The sequence below is a fragment of the Cucurbita moschata genome, unplaced genomic scaffold, assembly GCF_002738365.1.
Source record: "Cucurbita moschata cultivar Rifu unplaced genomic scaffold, Cmos_1.0 Cmo_Scf00001, whole genome shotgun sequence".
Classification (NCBI taxonomy): domain Eukaryota; kingdom Viridiplantae; phylum Streptophyta; class Magnoliopsida; order Cucurbitales; family Cucurbitaceae; genus Cucurbita; species Cucurbita moschata.
Window position 1 is genome coordinate 4596959 of NW_019268517.1, and position 18780 is coordinate 4615738.

Below are 18780 nucleotides of genomic sequence, written 5' to 3' on the forward strand. Positions count from 1 at the left end.
AACCCCCCCCCCCCCCCCAAGTTCTTGACTTGAAAAGATTGTAGGAAAATAGAAGCCTTTTCAAAAGTAGCTCTTACACTTTTTAATGCAACTATGATCTCGTTGAGCATAAGAAAAGCCTTGTTGCTCTCCTCCTCTGAGGTAATGTTAACCTACATAAAGCATCAATAGTAAGTAAGACTAGGCCACAGGAAAACTTGGAGAAAAAGAAACCCACGTTCTCATACAGTAATGAAAAAATGTACAAAAAATACGTGTGCTCCATAGACTATTTACTTCTTCCTCCAAGAGTACATATTATGGCTTCAAATATGACAAGAACCCATGCTAACTCACGATGTTGAACTTAACATGTTTCAGAAATCTCAGTTACCAACAAATCCATAGAACCCTGCCACCATGGGTTTCGGGTAATGAACAAAAAGTTGTAAACTCATGGGTTCATACCAGTGGTGGTCAGCTATTTAAATTAATAAATTAGATATTATAAAAAAAAATTAAAAATCGGAATACCAAATATTGTAAAGTCGGATTTTTCTATCAGTCAAGATACAGGGATCCAGACACCAAAAATTAATTTTAAAAAAGTTTTATTATTATTAAGATTTTTTTATGGGAAACTTTAAAATAGAGTATATATGCAGATCAACACCAACAACTATAAATATTACTTCTAGAAGTAAATAGGAACAGGTGCTCGAGAAGATCGAATAGCGCAGCATACTTGGATAGTACTGTAATTTTTTGAGATAGGAAAATGATGCAGGTAGTCAGAAGCATAAATAGGCTAACTACACGTCCAAAATATCAAATAGTGACCAACTTATTTATCACCCTTTTTTGGAGGGATAAGAAACTGAGAATATCTTCATTCAAAAATCATGTACAAAAGGGAGATAAGATATCCCCTAAAGAGCCAAGGGATTACGAAAAGGCTTCCTAATTGGTTAACACATGAGAGTAAGATCATAACTACAAAACTCATAATAAAGAAGACAGCACGAAGAAGTTTGAAGTTTGATAAAGGTCCAGGTAAACAAAATCATCAGTTTAAAATCCTTTATTTAATAATAAACAAAATATATTACCAGTGAGAGAAAACGTGTGTAACACCCAGAATTTTAAGAAAATAAATAAAAGATTTTTTTCAAAAAAAAAAAAAAAGAAGAAGGAAAGGAAAGCAGAATGGCACGCATGCAAGTTGGAGAAGATGATTGTACAGTCAGCAGTTAGTTTCTCAACCTTCTCTTTTAACGAATTTGAAGCAAGCCATTTTCATCAGTTTTATTGTTTTTACTTAATTTAGGGCATATCGAGGAATTTTGGAGAAATTTGGAATATCGTCGAAGAGCCGAAACAAGCTCAGAAAGTCTACGATCAAGTAAGTAACCATATGGAGAAAGTTTCTAAGAAATACTTGTAAAAGTCGATTAGGATTGAGGGCAATGATTGAGTATTATGTTTAGGAGCCTAGTTTGACCTAGACTCATGAGAATTGTGCTAAGATGATGCAATAGTTTACCACTTAATTATATTTTCCATTAAACAGCTTCTACATGCATGATCTTGTAAACTCTAATAGATAATTGGACTTATGCTTCTAGTATGTTGAGGTTGGATTATTATATCTTAATAAGCATGAGGAGCATGTTGTATGTCTTTATTCATGGTTATGCATTAATTTAGGGTTTGGATAGCCCGTTATTGCCTAGTTATGAGTTGGACTAATTGCTATGTGAGTGCTAATTATGGTTTCCATAGACGATGAGTTACTGTTTCACATATTTTGGTCCTAGCACCTAGTCATAAGTTTCATAGCCTCCTTGGGTTGACCAGTACCTTGTAGGGACAGATAGAGCGCGATCCCTATTCATGAACTAACCAACAAAGGTTAGGGTATACTTGTTGCACATGGCTTAGTTGTCACCCAACAAGGCTTAGTTGTCACCCATAGAGGAATTCAGTAGCTATAGATAGTGTACTACCACAGTTCATATCAATGATGCCTAGTGGGGAGAGTCATGGTCTTTTTACTAATTTAGCCCGAGTGACAATGTCAGATAGTTTTACTGTTCTAACCTGGAAAGGCGTAGTGACAGTTAGTTTACTGTTCTAGCCTAAAAAGGCAAAGTAACAGGTAGTGACTGTTCCGAAGATGGGTAGTTTTATTGTTCTAACCCGATGAGGGTACATGAGTAGGTAGTTTACTGTCCCAGCCTAGAAGGCCATAATGACAGGTAATTTTACTGTTCTAACCCGTTGATGTTACATGAGCAGGTAGTTATTGTTCTAGCCTGGAATGGGCATAGTGACAGGTAGTTTATTGATCATAGGAACAGGTAGATATTGTCCAGCACCATTAGGGAGAATCCACTTATTAGAGCTTAGTAGATAGATAGGTATGGAGTACGATCACCGTTTAGAGCAAAAAGGGCTCCTTCATACTGATAAGTATTACCTTAGGGCCTTTTTCATGGGTCACAGTGACTCGGGCGCTCACACAAGACTGATGAAGGACCTAGACATACGTGAAACCTAGAGCTAAGAAAACAGAAAACCCTAGGTTGTGAACCGGGAGGGATTGAGTACTCCTTAAAGGAGGTATGCTAAGGATAGTTGTACAGTGACCTACCAAGTTTGGTATAGTCATTAAGCCACAGTTTGGGTAACCGTTAAGAACAGTTATGAGCACATAGCCTAAGGTTTTGTGTATAGGATCAAACCCAACAAGAGCCTACAAGTAGGTTGATTACGGTGTATTTTTGTACTCATTCCATGTTATTCTATTTTTTTCAAATGAAGTGTAGGCCACTGTTGATGGCGGGAGCGTGCAGAGCCATGCAGTTGAAATGGGTGCATTTTAGATCAAGTATTCTTCTTTCTTGTCATTTTTACTATTATTTTAAAGCTACTTCTCGAAACTTGTGTAAAACCGTTTTGATTGGACTCCACATATATTACCTCTGAACTACTTTATTCAAATTATGTCAACTTTGAATGCATATTTAAATTTTAAATTTCTTGAGTCTCCCGCTTTACAAAAGAAAAATTAACTGCCTTTTTTACCCTTGAGTGTACATAGCAACCTTGATTCGAGGTATCGAAAATTGGATCGTTACAAAGTGTACATTAATTAGACAAGACATCCCCCAAAATAAAATAGAGCTAGATTTAGAATAAACCGCAACTAAACGACAAACAAACAAAAGAAATGCCAAAATTTAAAATGACGATATTTTTAGATTGACAAGAACTATATAAGTGAGAAACTCAAACTCTAGCGTAAGCAACCTCAACTTTAACTTCAAACCTAAAAAGCTTTCTATATTTCCAACAAAAATATCCCACTATCTTCCTATTGTTAGCCTAAGACCTGAAGATTTCAATTCTCAAATTTCTTTTGCCTCTATTCTAGGACAAGTTTTATTATGATATTCTCTACACATACAAATACGAGGTCCTTATCACCTTGAATATTTTGAGTTATCTTATTCTGTTACACTACTATATTTTCTATACCAAAAACATAATTTAAAAAAAAAAAAAAAAAAAAAGGCATATGATCTTTCAAGGAAGAACTTGGAGTTTTTTACCTTTAATGAATGAACCAGAAGAATGTGAAAACAAGCAAACCGACTTCTTTGAGATGAAGTATCAGCAGGAGATTGCAGATCAATTAACATTTCTACCAGCTCAGAAAATCTAGAAGAAGCAAACCAAGCATGTTCCTGCAACATTGCATGAAGGATTGACTTTAAATATAGTGTAACACAGAGTGTACGACCAAAATACAGGTGCAGAGATATCAACTAATATTCATGGAAAATGACAACTGATACTGAATATATGAAGAAAAGCTAGACCTGTATGTTTACAGAAACAGCTATAACAGAGTAACTAGAAATCTTAATACTTAAGTAGGAGGCTGGTTGGTGTACAAGGATGTAGTTGTCAGTAATCTGTTAAAATTTTTCATTTACTGGGCATGCTTACTGCCAAAAATCTAGAATTTAAAATTTGCAGGATGTAGTTTAAAAACAAAACTAAAAGAAAATCATTTCTTGCTCAGCTTAGCAGGTGTAAAATTCAGGTTACAAAATTTTCCATATACACCTTGAAATAAATTCCTTAAACCAATACGAGGTTGAACAATCTAACTAGTCAAAGTCAAAAGACAACAATCAGCTTGCCATTCACATTACCCATCATCATGTTGAACAGTTCAACTTTAAATTTCCACATACTATAAAAATAGGTTTCTACAGATCATTAGTTAAGTAGTATCACAGTGAGAGTCTGTATGATCTTTTAGTTGCCTCCTTGAGTTTGGTAGAGAACTTGAAGTTAACCGCTTCAAAGTCGTCAAGAATTAGAAAAAGAGAGTCAGGATATAGAATTGAAGAATGGATTGGAATCAAAGGCAGTATCTTCCAATTCAAAGGAAAAAGAAATTTATCCGTAAAAGTGGAGAAAGGGAAATTCACAAATCAAGTTGATTTTCGAGTGCTGGTTGGATTTAAAGGTTGTTAGTGACAGTCAATTTTACTAGGTGCTGGTTGGATTAAAAGGTCGTTAGTGGACTGTTAATTTCAACTATCATTTAGTTAGTGCTCTTAACTACCAATAGCAGATGTATGTACTGAAAAAAACTGATTTTCAAAGCAAGAATTGATCCCTTGAGTTATCCTAAGTTGAATCTCCGTAAGAACAGTAAGCCTAACAACCTCCAGAATTCTGCTCAGAGTTTGATACGCTTCAACATGGCCCAGCTCATAAGATGCCTAAAAACCAAAATTTATGAATCAGCAAACTAAACAGGTCAAATATTTGAAATCAACAATAAGTTACATAGTGCAAGACAGTCTTATTTTCTAAATTATCATTCCTTTCTCATTTAAAAATAGCCAGGTGCGATTTGAGCAAGCTATTATAATCATTTTGTTACAGCCAATTGGAAAATCCATCTGAAATATCTGACTTTGATAAGGAGGAGGATATGACCATGTTCCCCTCAGCTAATACATTGTAGAATCTTTAATGATATGTTTCTCATTTTTAAAATATATACGCTAATAGAAGCATCTAAACTTTCAAGATTAGTAAAAATTCAACAGCTAAAAGATTCTCAATCAATCTAGTTATAGAAACAACAAAAAATTGGTGCTTCAAGTAAAAAAAAATACCTGAAAAGCAAACTTAACAAATTTATAGATTAGATCAACTAAATCCTTCTCAGCTCCCCTAATGATAGCTGAAGCTAGCTCCAACATTACACATCTACAAAAAAAAAATATATATATTTAAATTAAGAATGAAAGCACCACCTCAATGAGATGCAATTGAATAAATGACTAAACTTCAACGGATAGTAAGAATTTGTATTGAAAACATAGCAATAGGAAATATCTAACTATTAAACATCAAATATCAAATGGGAATAAATTTAAAGAACTTATAAATCAGACTTAACAAATTGAGAGAGAGAGCGAGAGAGAGAGAGATTGAAGCTGATAGACAAATTGGAAACAAGTTTGGTGTTGTGAAAATTTCTAGTCACATCAAACCCTAAAAAACCGGAAGAGAAAATATAACAGAAAAGCCAAACTTGCGCACCAGACAAAAGAGACTGCAAACATTAAACTTCTGTCTTCATTTCTGGGAGACGCTAACAAAAATCAAAGATTTTCAAAGCGAAAGTTAAAGACAGAACAAAAACAAAATTTTTAAAATGAAGGTTAATAGGGGTCCACTGTCCAAACAAAGATGAAATTAGAATTGGAGCGAAAAAAAGATAATGACCGAAGACTTCTGCAACAGAAAAGCAGATGTTGTTGAAGAAAGAAAAATGGTTGAGAGTGATTGAAGTGTCTATCAAAGGCAAGGCTAAAACAGTTGGTCAAGCAAGAAAGTAATTGAAGGCTAAAATCAAAGAAGGGAGAAGAAGCGAGGAATAAAGAATGACCAAGAAAGAAGTCACCGAGCTAAAAAATTGATAGTTGAAGAAAGAAACTGCTGCACTAGAAAAGAAGGCTAGAGTCCAAGAAAGAAGATGAAAGAAATTTCTGGGATCAATGTTTTAGAAGCCCCAAAAAGTATGTGCTTAAGTGCGCTTCATGCTAAGTTAGGTTGTGCCTCTATCCTTGCTAAGTATATGCTTCTTTTTTAAATGCAACTGATTAAATTGAGTAAATAAACGAAAAATTAAATTATAAAATTGTTGGTTCTCCTTTGTTTAACATTCTCAAAAGACGAAAGCCTAACAAGACAAAAGAAGAAAATATAGAGGGATACAAGTCTTAAAGATGGGAAAATGGTGATGAGAACCTATTGGTCGTGACAGGCTGTAAGTTTCAAGTGTTGACAATGTGTTCGTGTAGTTTGCTTTTATGATTTTATACTCTTTCTAATTAGAGTTTGTTTTCCTATAATAGTTAATCCCTTATTTTCTCAATCTTATTCTTCATAAAGAGTTGTCGTCTTAAAAATACTGTTTGGGCTAAAACACCTACCTTTATGTGTTTATATTGCAATTAACATGGCAATAAAAAGATGAACTCCTATGTATCATTATTGTTCGAATTTATCATGAGGCCTGAAAGCCTCAAAGAATGATGAATTGGAAAAATGAATTGACATTCTCAACACACATCTTAAATTTTATTTAATTTCAACATACAACATCCTGCACGGAACAAAACCACGAACTTACCTTTGACAATCAATCTCTCTTGTCCCAGAATTTCCTTCAGCATTCTGAGCTAGTTCATCAGCGTTGGCTCTTGGCTCCTCAAACTCACCCTTGGTATTCAGAAACTGAAACCTCTCAAGCAGTGACACAAAAGCATTCTTGGTCATCCTAGAGTCCGTGATGGAAGCCAGGCATCCAATTGTATCCTAATAACACATAATATAAATTGTTTTTACTAACAAATGTTGTCCATTGCCTAAATATAAGGCCTTCTGAACATCCAAACACATGAGGAACGATAATATCAATTTGCACCACAGCAAAGCTAAACGTAAGCAAAAGCGTTCACTAAAAAAGGAAACGTTCTCAAAGAAAACAACAAAAAGCTCATTATCTGTGACCAAAAGCATCAAAACTCAACAGGATGTTCTAATGCAACTCCTCATGCTCCCCAAGACCAAATAAACGGCCCACATAAATATAATTGGGTTTTTCATATAACAAATAAGTTACAAAATTAATAATAATACGACAAATTTTCATCCTCAAATACATTAGCTTCTTGAAATAATAAATATCGAAGTTTAAGTTTGTGCAAAGTAGATACACTTATTGAGCTACTAAAATTCCAATTTTCAGGTATATGACCATCATCTGTCTATACTATAGCTATCGTAGGGGCTTGTAAGAATAGATATCTTGTGTTCCCTATTTAAGTCTTTCATAAATTCACTCAAAATCAAAATTAACCCATATTTTGAATTTAGTCTGTGATAACTTCTCTTAAAATATCAATCCAATATCTTGAGTTTCATTCCATTTTAGTATTTGAACTTTCAAATGTTCAATTTTAGTCTTTGTATTTTAAAATAAATCTTAAATTACCGCTAATCTTATTGAAATTGGTAAAATAATAATAACTTTTAAGTAAGAAAATATACAATGTAAATATATTTCCAAGAGTTATAGAATCCAGGCTAATATAGAGACTAATTTTTCTTTTTAGAAAAGTATGGCTCCTTTTTGTAATCCAGTGGCCTTTGAGAATACCTCATACGCTTTTCTGTATTGAACCTTTTTTATAAATATACATTCGTTACTTGTAAAAAAATTATAAAAAAACTATTGGGGCAGTCTTGATAGCATCATTTGGGATCTTTTGAGTAAGATCCTTGAAGCTAAAGCGCTTGATTTTACTTGGAGAGGATGGAACAAGGGATACATCTTGAGTACTACTTATTCTAACATCAATAATGGATCAATAATGAATAATGAGCAGTGATGTAATGGCTCATGCTCAAGATTTGGATCCGGATTTAAAATCCAAATTCAGTACCTGATGGCCTCAACATTTTCCTACATCCCTAGCCCACGCTACCTACATGTTGCTTCAAAAAGTGAAGACTGTCCCCTCAAACCAACACGAGTCCTTTCAATGTATTTTGTCCACACTCCATGCTTCGTAGGAGAACTTTCAGGAAATCACCTAACATAAGATTATTCCAAGCTAAACGTACTTGACTTTAGAGTTCTTATGATTAAGTCGCCAAAAAAAAAAAGTGCACCTTATTAGTATGGGCAAACTTTCAATTCTTTTAAGTCTTTCATAACCTCATATTCTTTAAATCACTCTCATTTGGATGTGGTCTCGATTTAATCATGTAACCCTCCTTTACTCGAGCGTGACACTTAAGGTAAAATTCACACTTCAAAGGATCTTCATCAAAATGATCCCTTCAGTCTGCTCTTATTATTATTGGTGGCAAATTATCATCCATATCTTGAATAGACGCAAGAAGAGGACTTGATAGAAGGGTTTTGGACTAGCAAAAATGAAAATTCACACCCCCAGATAAAAGCATTGTGAGCGTCACTATAACCACATCTCCTTATTAGACTATGCCAACACCCTGATATTTCTAAAAACTAAAGTAATAAAATGATTGCAATAATCTTACGTATCAACCTAAAAAAAATGCAGTTTTTTCATGCTCAAATGTAAAAGGAGGTATAATTTAATACTTTAATATGTTCAAGTAGTAATTACTGAGGTACGAGAAGGAAACCTTCAAATGTGAGCGCATTGTTGGTACAGAACCAACAAATAACTCAGCTAGAGGCTGAAGCAACTTAGCTGAAGATGATACCAACGCCTTCCTGTTCTTGCTTGCCGTTTTCTTTGAATAAGCAGATGCTTCATTGGAATTTGGTGCAACTGTGTTATTATTCACAAGGATCTACACAATTGAAACAAATTAAAAGAAGACGACAATAACTTTATCAATAAATAAATAAATAAAATGAAACAAAAAGTAGTAGTCGAATGTATAATAGCCTTAAAGTCAGCATCATTGTGTGACCTGTAAGGCAACAGCTATATCTTCATGCATAAAGGAGCCTTCTTTAAGAAGTGTAATAATAAGTTCAGTAAGCATTCCAAGACTTTGGTGCATATCACTAGGATGGCGACAAAATGCAGGTAGTAATCTCCATAATTTATGGGCACATGTCTGCAGATTTTTTCTTGTCGCGGCCTTCTTAACTGTGACAAGGGAGTCATTGAATTGAATTCAACAACAAAGACTATTTTTTTAAGAAATCTGAAGATGAATATTAAAGTATAAGCTTAAAATATGAGAAAAGAAAAAAATAATGGCCACGAACCACAAAATTCATGGTCAACCAGATATGAACCAAAGAATCACCTTTACAACTTTCATGCTGAAATGATTTTGCAAGGGGCACAATATATTCCAGATAGTACCCAAGTGATGCTCCAGTAACATGACTTTGTAGAATTGGTATCAACCACATGTTCTGCACGGTTAAGTCACCAGCATTAATGGATATAGGAATAAGAGTAAGTATCTTCTCAGGTCCCATAGCAGTTACAGCAGATCCTACACAGTTCTGAAGCTGCAAAGTAAAAGTCAGCATTTAATTAGATAAGAAACTGAAGGCAAGGAGGCATATGAAAAAAAAAAGATTAAAACTGCTCCAATTGACGGAGATAAGAAAAGGAAAAGAGATTGTAGAACTCTTTGGAAAGAAAATACCGTAAGGGAAAAATAGTATACGTTACTTTCCAAAGAAAAAATCACTGATCTCTTTTTTTTTTTTTTTTCCTTTTGATGAAGAAACAAGGGGCTGTCTTATAGACACAAAAGAGTAGAAAACAGCCTAGGGTGAGGAATGAGAAAGCCACTACCAAAAACACTAAAACATCGAAGCCCTCCAATTATATATAATCATGAGGAAGCTATTATTACAAAAATAATGATATATATATAGTATCAATCCCACAAAATAAACACTAAACCATCCAAGCCCTCCAATAATTTATAATCGTGGGGAAGCTATTATTACAAAAAAGTAATGTTATATACACACACAGATATAAATATTATTTATTTTGGAACACACATCAAGGAAGTATGTCGTACATACTCCATAAGAGATTCAACAAGTGTAGATCTTTTCTCAAAGGTACTTTGATTTCTTTCCTTCCAAATTAGCCTACTCGCACAATCCCACAAAATTCTAGGTTTGCCCTTGAAGTCCTTTCCCCGTCAAGATTCCAAAAGCCACTTATCCACTTTATCAGGGAGGAAAATCACAAAAACAAAAGCAGCAAAAAGGGAGACCCAAAGAAATCAAGCAGCAATTGAGTATAGTGGATAAAGATGTGATCTAATGTCTCTGACTCCTTCCAGCAGAGGCAACAAACAGAAGGTAGCATAGCCCAAAAATCACTGACCACTTTGTCCCGTCTTTCAAAGTCCTATTTCTATCCAACCATGGTTGTTTTCGAACCATTTTTTTGCCGTAGTTTTCATCCTTCTCAGAGTAAACATTTGGAACCAAAAGAACCAAAAGAACCCTAGGACCAAGGTAGAGAAACTCACTCCCAAAGATTGAGAATTATATTTCACACGAAAAAACCATTTTTCTGAGAGAAGTATATTTCACACGAAAGAACCAAAAGAACCCTAGGACCGAGGTAGAGAAACCCACTCCCAAAGATCTACAAAAGAAAAGTCTTCCACTTGTTAATAATCACGGTTAGGCAACAATTTCAAAAGAATTGTGAGATTTGAGCACCACCAAGAAGCACTATGCAGAAACATAAGATGAGAGCTTATCTTCAAGAATCCTAAGGCTTCTTTCTCTCCAAAGGTTCCACAAAAGGGCATATGTAGCACAACAACATGAGATCTTGTTTTTTCCTTCAAACATCCAACCAGCAAGCATTTCCACTAGCCACTCATCCATCCTTTTAGGTAGACACAAAGGAACACTAAACCCTTTGAAAATAACCGACCAGCTCCTTGGAGCATAAGGGCAGCAGGGGGAAATATGGACCTGAGTTTCTTCACTTTCCAGGCAAAGACAAAAACAAGGGGGAAATGGGAGTTGTTTTGCAGCCTGCCTTTCAATAGTATTTATGCTTCTGTAGGCCGTAGACCACAAGAAAGCTTTGATCTTTAATGGGACTTCGAAAATCTAAATCCATTTTAAAGATGACAAAGCCTCGTAGTCCCTTTGGAGAGCTTTAGGACAGCATATTTTTTAGAAAAGGTACCAGACGGTGGGTCCAACTTCTACTTCACTCCATCTTTGTCATTACCCAGAACTATGGAATTTAGAAGCTGTATAAGGTTGATCCAACTTTTCATTTCTCCATCGACATCTCCTTATCCATACCAAGTCTGCTGCACCCCAATCCAATAATCAGCTATTGCAATACCTTTATTATTTGAAATTGCGTGCAAGCCCAAAAAAGACTGTGCCAGGGTGTTCGAGCCAACCCATTTATCGACCCAAAAGAAAATTCTGCAACCATTCCCCATTCCGAATTACATAAAACTAAAGAACTTACCTTTATCTTTAACAATGCTTGATCACACCTGCAGTTTCCCTTTTCTGATTGAAGGGCTCGACACCCAATCTTGAAGCTCATAAATAACCCCTAAGATGCTGCGGCCTAGATGCCTCAGATACTCAGCCTTCAAAAGTTTCTTATTGATGCATTCTACTCAAATACTCTCGCCTCAAGCCCTGTTTACTCTTTTTAAGTTCGAGGCTTTCCTTCCTCTTTCGTACTTTTATTCATCAATTTAATTAAAAATTTCACTTAAAAAATTAAAATTAATGAACCCTTGCATGATCAACATTAGATATAAGCCAGCAATTTTGAGAAATTTATAGGATATTTATAATTGGCTTTAATTGGCAGTTACATGATATGTAAAAGACAATTTGCTAACTAAGAATGGACATGAGGATTTTAACGCCAAATGTTGATTACACTTACATTATCAACATGAGATATATTCCCTGCACTATTTATCAAATCAGCAAGTTTGAGCAAAATATGCTTCATATAGGTGAAAGAAGTTGTTCCTACAATAAAAATGAAAAATAATTAGTAGATCAAACAGTAACTTCGAAACATATTAAAAATTGTAGCAAAACAAAATATAAACTATAGAAGCACCACAAAAATAAAGAAAGTAAGAGCAAGGAGAAAATAACACAATTGATTATAAGTGGTTCAAACATGGTAGCCCTACATCCACCCCACATCAGCCAGCATCAGACACTTTGATTATCTCTCCAAGAACATGAACAAAGCTCAGTGCCCATAAGGAGGAAAGCACGCACTGTCATGCACGAGGTAAAAAATTTCCAGAATGACTATGTCGTTCCTTTCCCAGAGATCCATACTCAGAGGGCTAACTCTGCTGTTACAAAATTGTCATCCCACAGACCGGATATTCTCTCTCTTTCTATTGTGATTAGCTGCCGTGATCATGTAATATTTTCTTGCTAAAGACTTACGCCACAATCTATTTCCCTCTAAGAGTACCTCCAAAGCCAATAAATAAAGCAAGGTTCTTCCCCTCAACAATTCATACACCAAGCCCTCAACAAGCACACCAAAATGTTTTGGGCAAAGGCACCGAATCACAATCAATAAGATAACTTCCTCCCACTTCATCAAGACTTCCCAACATGGGTTGATGCATCCGTGAACCAAAGAATGAAAAAAAAAAATACTAAAGTTTCTTCAAGCACTTCCTCTACCAGAACATTTAGACCAAGACTGATGGACGGCAACATTTAAAGCCATAATGTTAAAACATAAAACTGATTGGCAATAAAATGCCCAAAATTATCCGGCTCCAGGACCTGCAACCCAAAAACAATCAGAAATAAAACCCCTAATTCTATCCAAAAGGAAAGCCTACCTACAACTGAGAATCAGCACCTCTTAAAATCTTAATTCTGCCCCACAATCCTAAATCTATTAACTTTTAATATCCTAGTCCCCAAGAATCAAATGGTGAAATCATTACCAAGCTTACAGTGCATTGTTACTAAATTATCACTAGTTCCAAAAAGGTATTGACTAGTTTAGCTATTTAAATCATTCTTACTCTAATTGGACACGTGTCCAACACCAAACACTCTGCCCATGCTCTATTTACATATTTGTGGTTCATAATTTAATTTCTTTTTTTTTTATTTCAATCCTGATTGTACCTACACATAAAATCTATTTATTTTTTGAGTCACTCATATGATATTCTGCAATAAAACATGATGCAGCTGGGAGAAATGTTAAAGATCAACTTTTTTTTTCAAAATTCGTGGTTATTTTTTCATATTTTTTATAATCTAAATGTTAATGAAGAAGGTAAACACCAACCATGTAGGAAAGTGTCGCCAACACGTCAGCAGGCAATCACTATCCAAATACGGAACAATCATAACATAAATTTCAAAACTTATGCTCTACTCAATCAAAAGAGAACTGTTAGTTTTGGAATGTGAAGGTAACTGCAAATGCAATGCAATAATTTAAACTTCAATGTCTAAATACATTATCAATATCTTTAGTGATGGAAAATTCAACTAATTCATTTCATCCAACTGATGGATGCATTAGAGAACAAAATGTTCTCTAATTATATACATAATCATAACTGAATCATATTAGCCATAATTGCCCCAAATTATGCGTGGAAACAACAATAATAAATAAATTTTGAATTTTTCAATAAATTACCTTTGTTGAATAGCAACTTAGTAACCAAGTCACAAAAGAAATCAGTTCAAAAATTAAGATTTATAATATAAGATGTAAATACTGGAAACAGACCTAGTTTGAGAAACAGATCAGATATGACATCAGTAATATATTTCCCAAGATCTTCATCATAACTATTCAGAACATCCTCAAAAACGCCACAAGTTGATTTTATGGCTTGTACTTCAATGCTCTCCAGGTTGCAGTCTTCTAGACAAGGATCTTTACCGATCAAGCATTCTTGATCCACATGATCCTGTATTAACTCCTTCAATATACCAGAAGCATGTAAAGCCTTACTTGCATCGGAAGTCAAAAGGCCTGCAATTAAGTTAAAACTCCAATACATAAAGATGTGTCTTGACATCTCCGGAGGTGGTAATGCATCACACATGAAATAGACAAAGTTCATTTGATAACCAAAATAACTCTTAGCCAACACATCATTGAAATTGAAACCAACAAAAATTCAATAAGTGGCTCTAAAATAAATGAAAAGACATAGAATCAGCAAACTAAATTATGGCACATCATCCTTATTGAACCTCTAGACACACCAAAAACATGCTCATAGAACTAATTAATGAGACCATGGCTGCTGCTATTGATTCTAATTATGAGTCCACCCCCACTACCATAGATTATGAGCCTACCCCTACTAGCGCAGAATTACCAACTAAACCACACACTCCACCTCCGTTGCCAGATCCATTGTTCTCATAGGTATATGCTAGAAGGAAAGTCATTTCAAAACCGATACAAGCCCAAACATCCGACTTTACGCAAAATGAGGATGTAACACATGTACCAATAGATGATAGACCCATATCTCTCTGAAAACCTACTAAAGAACGCACAAAATGACCCTTATGCCACCTATCAAACTATGTCACACCACCCTTTCACGGATGTAAAAGCCTTGCTATGGAAAAATGTCATCAAGGCCTCTTTTTATTATTCTTTGGAAAGAACAAAATCAAAGGGTCTTCCTAGATAAGGAATAATCTCATGCTAAGCTCTTTGATCTTATTATTTACCATGCTAATTTTTGCTTCCTATGCTTCTTATGGCTAAGTCTTTCTATTAATCAATTGGAAAGGCCTTTTGTAATCACTATGAATTAAACATAACTTTGGCAAATTTCATTCATCAATGAAATTGTTTTTCAAAAAAATAAATAAATGAAAAGTAAACATTTTAATTCTTAGTCATACCCCAAAACAAAAACAAGGTTTTAAAAACTACTTTTTTGAGTTTTTAAAACTTGGCTTGGTTTTTTAAAACATGGGGAAAAATTGGATAATAAAACAAAGAAACTTATAGGTAAAAGTATTGTTTATAAGCTTAATTTTCAAAAATCAAAACTAAATGATTATCAAACAGGACCTAAAACTCTTTGATCCAAGAAATACATAGATAAAACTCAATCAAAAGTTTCCACTTAAGGAAATTTCTTATTAGAAATTGCAACCACTTCAATATAACATTTCAAGAGTTCAAAATTTTGTGCGAACAGTCAAGCCTACTCACAGCATCAACAACATGCTACTTACAACATCAACAGCATGGGTGAACAGAAAGGAGAAAGCAATATAGAGGATCCCCTGCCTCCACAATCATCAAATCTACTTCCAGCTTTTCAATTAGGAAAGATAGAAAAGGTGGGTAAGAATACACCTCCCAACCCAATTCTCCTAGCTCTTACGAAGTATTTCTTATCAAGAATATTGTAAATTGACCCTATAATTAACTTTTTTCTTGATTAATTTTCAGAATCCATTCTTTAGCCTTCCTTTTCCTAGTACACCACTACTACCATCCACAAATTCATCAGCATTCGAAATAGCTTCGTCCATCATTAATGAAAGCTAACTGATTTTTCAAGAAAGTATTAGGAGAAAAATTTTAATCATCTCAATAAGGATCATTCAAATGATTTTTGCAAATAACAATTGCCAGACTTCTTAGACAAAAAAATGCACAATTCTCCTCATCGTGGTATTCATAATCAATAATCATGAGTGGGTGGAATCAAACATGAAAATCAATAGCCCAATTCTAAACTTAAATCGAGATTAAAGAATTTGGAAATTGTTGCTTTCTACAAAAGATCTCAAAGCTCGCTTTTCAAATTCCCAAGGATGATTTTGTTAGTCATTGGTGTGTGTTTTACTAGATAATGAAGTCCTCATATCTTCCTTCAAATCCACATTCGTGGAATAATTTTTTCTTCCAGGATGAAAACCAACCTGCTTAAAAAAATTTCTTTTTTTAAATAGTAAACTTCAAGCATTTTATAGTTGATATCAAATTACATTGAAAGAGGTAGCAGGTGGCAACAAAAAAAACCTCAATCAAACCAATGTGGAATAAAAAAACAAGTTTACAACAGAAGTATGATTCAAGTTCACAACGAACTAGGGAAAGTCTTGGTTTACCTGTCATATAACCACAAACTACAGGAAGATTTCTGATCGCTATGCTAGAACCTCCTGCATCCATGGCACATTTCAACAACGTGGCAGCAGTAAGCACGGTGTCCAAGGGGTTCGCATCTCCCAAAGAAAGGTATGAGCCAATTGAAACAATAATGCTTTCAACCTCCGAAGCGAAAACTCCAGCTTTTGAAGATTTAAGAATAAGTTCGATAGCTTTGAAACTGTGCCCTGTAACTACCGAGTAACGTGGCTTTACAAGTTTAATTAATTTTTTAAGCATTTTCAAACGAACTTTTTTAGATAGTAATGGAATAGCTAGAGTGATCACATTCAGCATGTGAAGGACATCAAGATGTTGATCGTTTGACTGATTATCTACCTCACGCCCATCAATACGGCTGCTGGTGCTTAATTTAATTGCCGAGGGCATGCAGCTTTCCAGAAAAGAAAAAACCAATTTGCTAGCCTCTTTCTTGATAGCAGAATCCTTCAAAGAATTCAAAAACGTAATAAGCGAATCTTGGGCACAACGTCGAACCTGCATTCGAGAATCGGCATATCAAATCAAGGATATCCACCCTTAAGCCACATTAAATACCCACAAAGCTTGGCTCTGGAAACTTTAAACTTTTAAAAAACAGCTGAACAGCCACCCATGAAATACAAATCAAATGGATACCTTGGGACGCCGGTCAACCGAAAACTTCAGCAAAGTATCAAAGCCTAACTGAACAGAGCCCCAATCCTCCAAGTTACAAAATCCTAACAAAATCCCCAAGCACTTCACTGCAGCCCTCACGGTGGACACAGTCAAGCTCTTCTTTCCCAATAGTACCACCAGTACACCCACCGCTTCGCTTGCATTAGGCGCAGAAATTCCCGTAGGCGGCACCAAGGGAAGTGTAATGGCTAAAAAGGACAACAAAGCAGATAAGGCAGTAAGGTCCAAGGTATCAGAAACCGAAGCATTATCAATGGCGGAAATAGCAGCGGCAAAGTATCCAGCGGGGGTGAGGGGGAGGGACTCGGACTCGAGAATGGAGCGCATGGCGACGGCGGAAGCGAGGAGATGGCTGTGCTGTGGAGCGGAGGACTTGGAATAGCGCTCCATGAGTTGGGCGCAGATGTCTGAAGCATCACTGAGAGATACAACTTCAGCATCGTCTTTGTCCCGGTCTTGTTGCTGGTGTTGAGTTCCTTCCGACATGGTTTTAATTGCTTCTTTCTGGGTTTAACTTCAGGGCTGCAGAGTTTAAGGAAGGCAGCTGTACGACTCAAAAGCCGAATTGGAAGAAGAAGAAGAAGAAGATGAAAGGGTTTTGGGTTTTAGCCGTGCAGCGCATAAACAAATTTCATTAGCCGCGTGTTTTTTTTTTTTTTTTTTCCTTTTTTTTGTAAGGCAAGACAAATTACTATTTTAAATTTGTGTTTTTTTTTTTCTTTTTCTCACATCTCGGTCCCGAGTTTGAGTTGAGTTGAGCTCTAAAGTCAGTATAACGGCCCTAGATTTCTACTTAACTAGAGTCGCTATCATCATCATAGCATAATCAATTTCTATGCAAAAATTAGTATTTAAACTTCTTCATAAACATAAGTTCAACCTTAGAACACTATAATGAACTTACAGCTTCGAAAACATCTTTAAAATGATATAATAAAAAACTAAATGAAATAAACACACTTAAATTAAGACACATCCTATTCTAACTCGAGGCTAGAAAAATATATGCATTTACCTCATGCATGTGTCATAGTCTCGAGTTGCAATGTCATCGTCAGTCGTACAGGAATGTCTTGTCTTTGCTTGAGTAGCACGTGGCTTGAGTGTTTTAAGAAATACTCGAGTGATCTCACTGTTGGGGTTAAATGCAAACACATACAATTTCATAAATGAGACGTTTTTATACGCATCATTGACATATCATTCCATGAGCACAACTTAGTCATATCGTTTCCCAAACGTATCCTAATCATATCATTAACGCATCTTACTCATATCGTTTCATGAACGTTTCTTAATCATACCATTGTTCCGAATAATTATAAATTGTTGATAAATAAAACTTTTAAACAAAAAAAAAAAATATATATATATATATATATATATATATATATATTTTAACAACCCGAACACGACAACCCAAAAATAGAGGGTTGGGTTGGGTTACCAATCAAAACCCGAACTTTTGAGTTGGGTCAAAAAAATCCCTCAACCCAACCCAACACGAACCATGTACACCCCTACTCTCACATGCATGCGTTCATAACTCACTCAATATTAAAATTTAGTGTCACGAGGATAATACACCCAACCTTATCTATATACTATAAAGTTTTTTTTTTGTTTATATCAACTACACATTGTTGAAGATTATTGTAACAACTTTGAATTTTTCATACCACTCATAATATTAAAGTAAAAGTAAAATAATTAAAATTATTAGTATAAAAATAATGAAGAGATTTAGGGCATAAATCTCATTTACTTTCGAGCATTATATTCCACTCAATAAAATTTAAATTTCTCAAAAGAACTTCTCATTTACTTTTTCTAAATTGGA

At 34.9% G+C, this 18780-nt stretch overlaps 1 protein-coding gene across 1 annotated transcript in view; it reads right to left on the bottom strand.

Moving 5' to 3' along the window:
* LOC111444726 (RRP12-like protein) overlaps window positions 1-17573 on the bottom strand; it is a 32612-nt gene extending 15039 nt beyond the window's left edge. Inside the window, exons 1-12 of the mRNA XM_023082747.1 lie at window positions 16899-17573; window positions 16220-16757; window positions 13854-14102; window positions 12003-12091; window positions 9394-9604; window positions 9049-9230; window positions 8755-8925; window positions 6710-6894; window positions 5184-5277; window positions 4725-4781; window positions 3594-3728; window positions 78-152 (exon numbers count right to left, since the gene is read on the bottom strand). Coding sequence (XP_022938515.1) covers window positions 78-152; window positions 3594-3728; window positions 4725-4781; window positions 5184-5277; window positions 6710-6894; window positions 8755-8925; window positions 9049-9230; window positions 9394-9604; window positions 12003-12091; window positions 13854-14102; window positions 16220-16757; window positions 16899-17426 — 2514 coding nt within the window. The 5' untranslated portion in view covers window positions 17427-17573. The remainder of the gene's footprint in view (window positions 1-77; window positions 153-3593; window positions 3729-4724; window positions 4782-5183; window positions 5278-6709; window positions 6895-8754; window positions 8926-9048; window positions 9231-9393; window positions 9605-12002; window positions 12092-13853; window positions 14103-16219; window positions 16758-16898) is intronic.
* Window positions 17574-18780: the final 1207 nt, after the last annotated feature.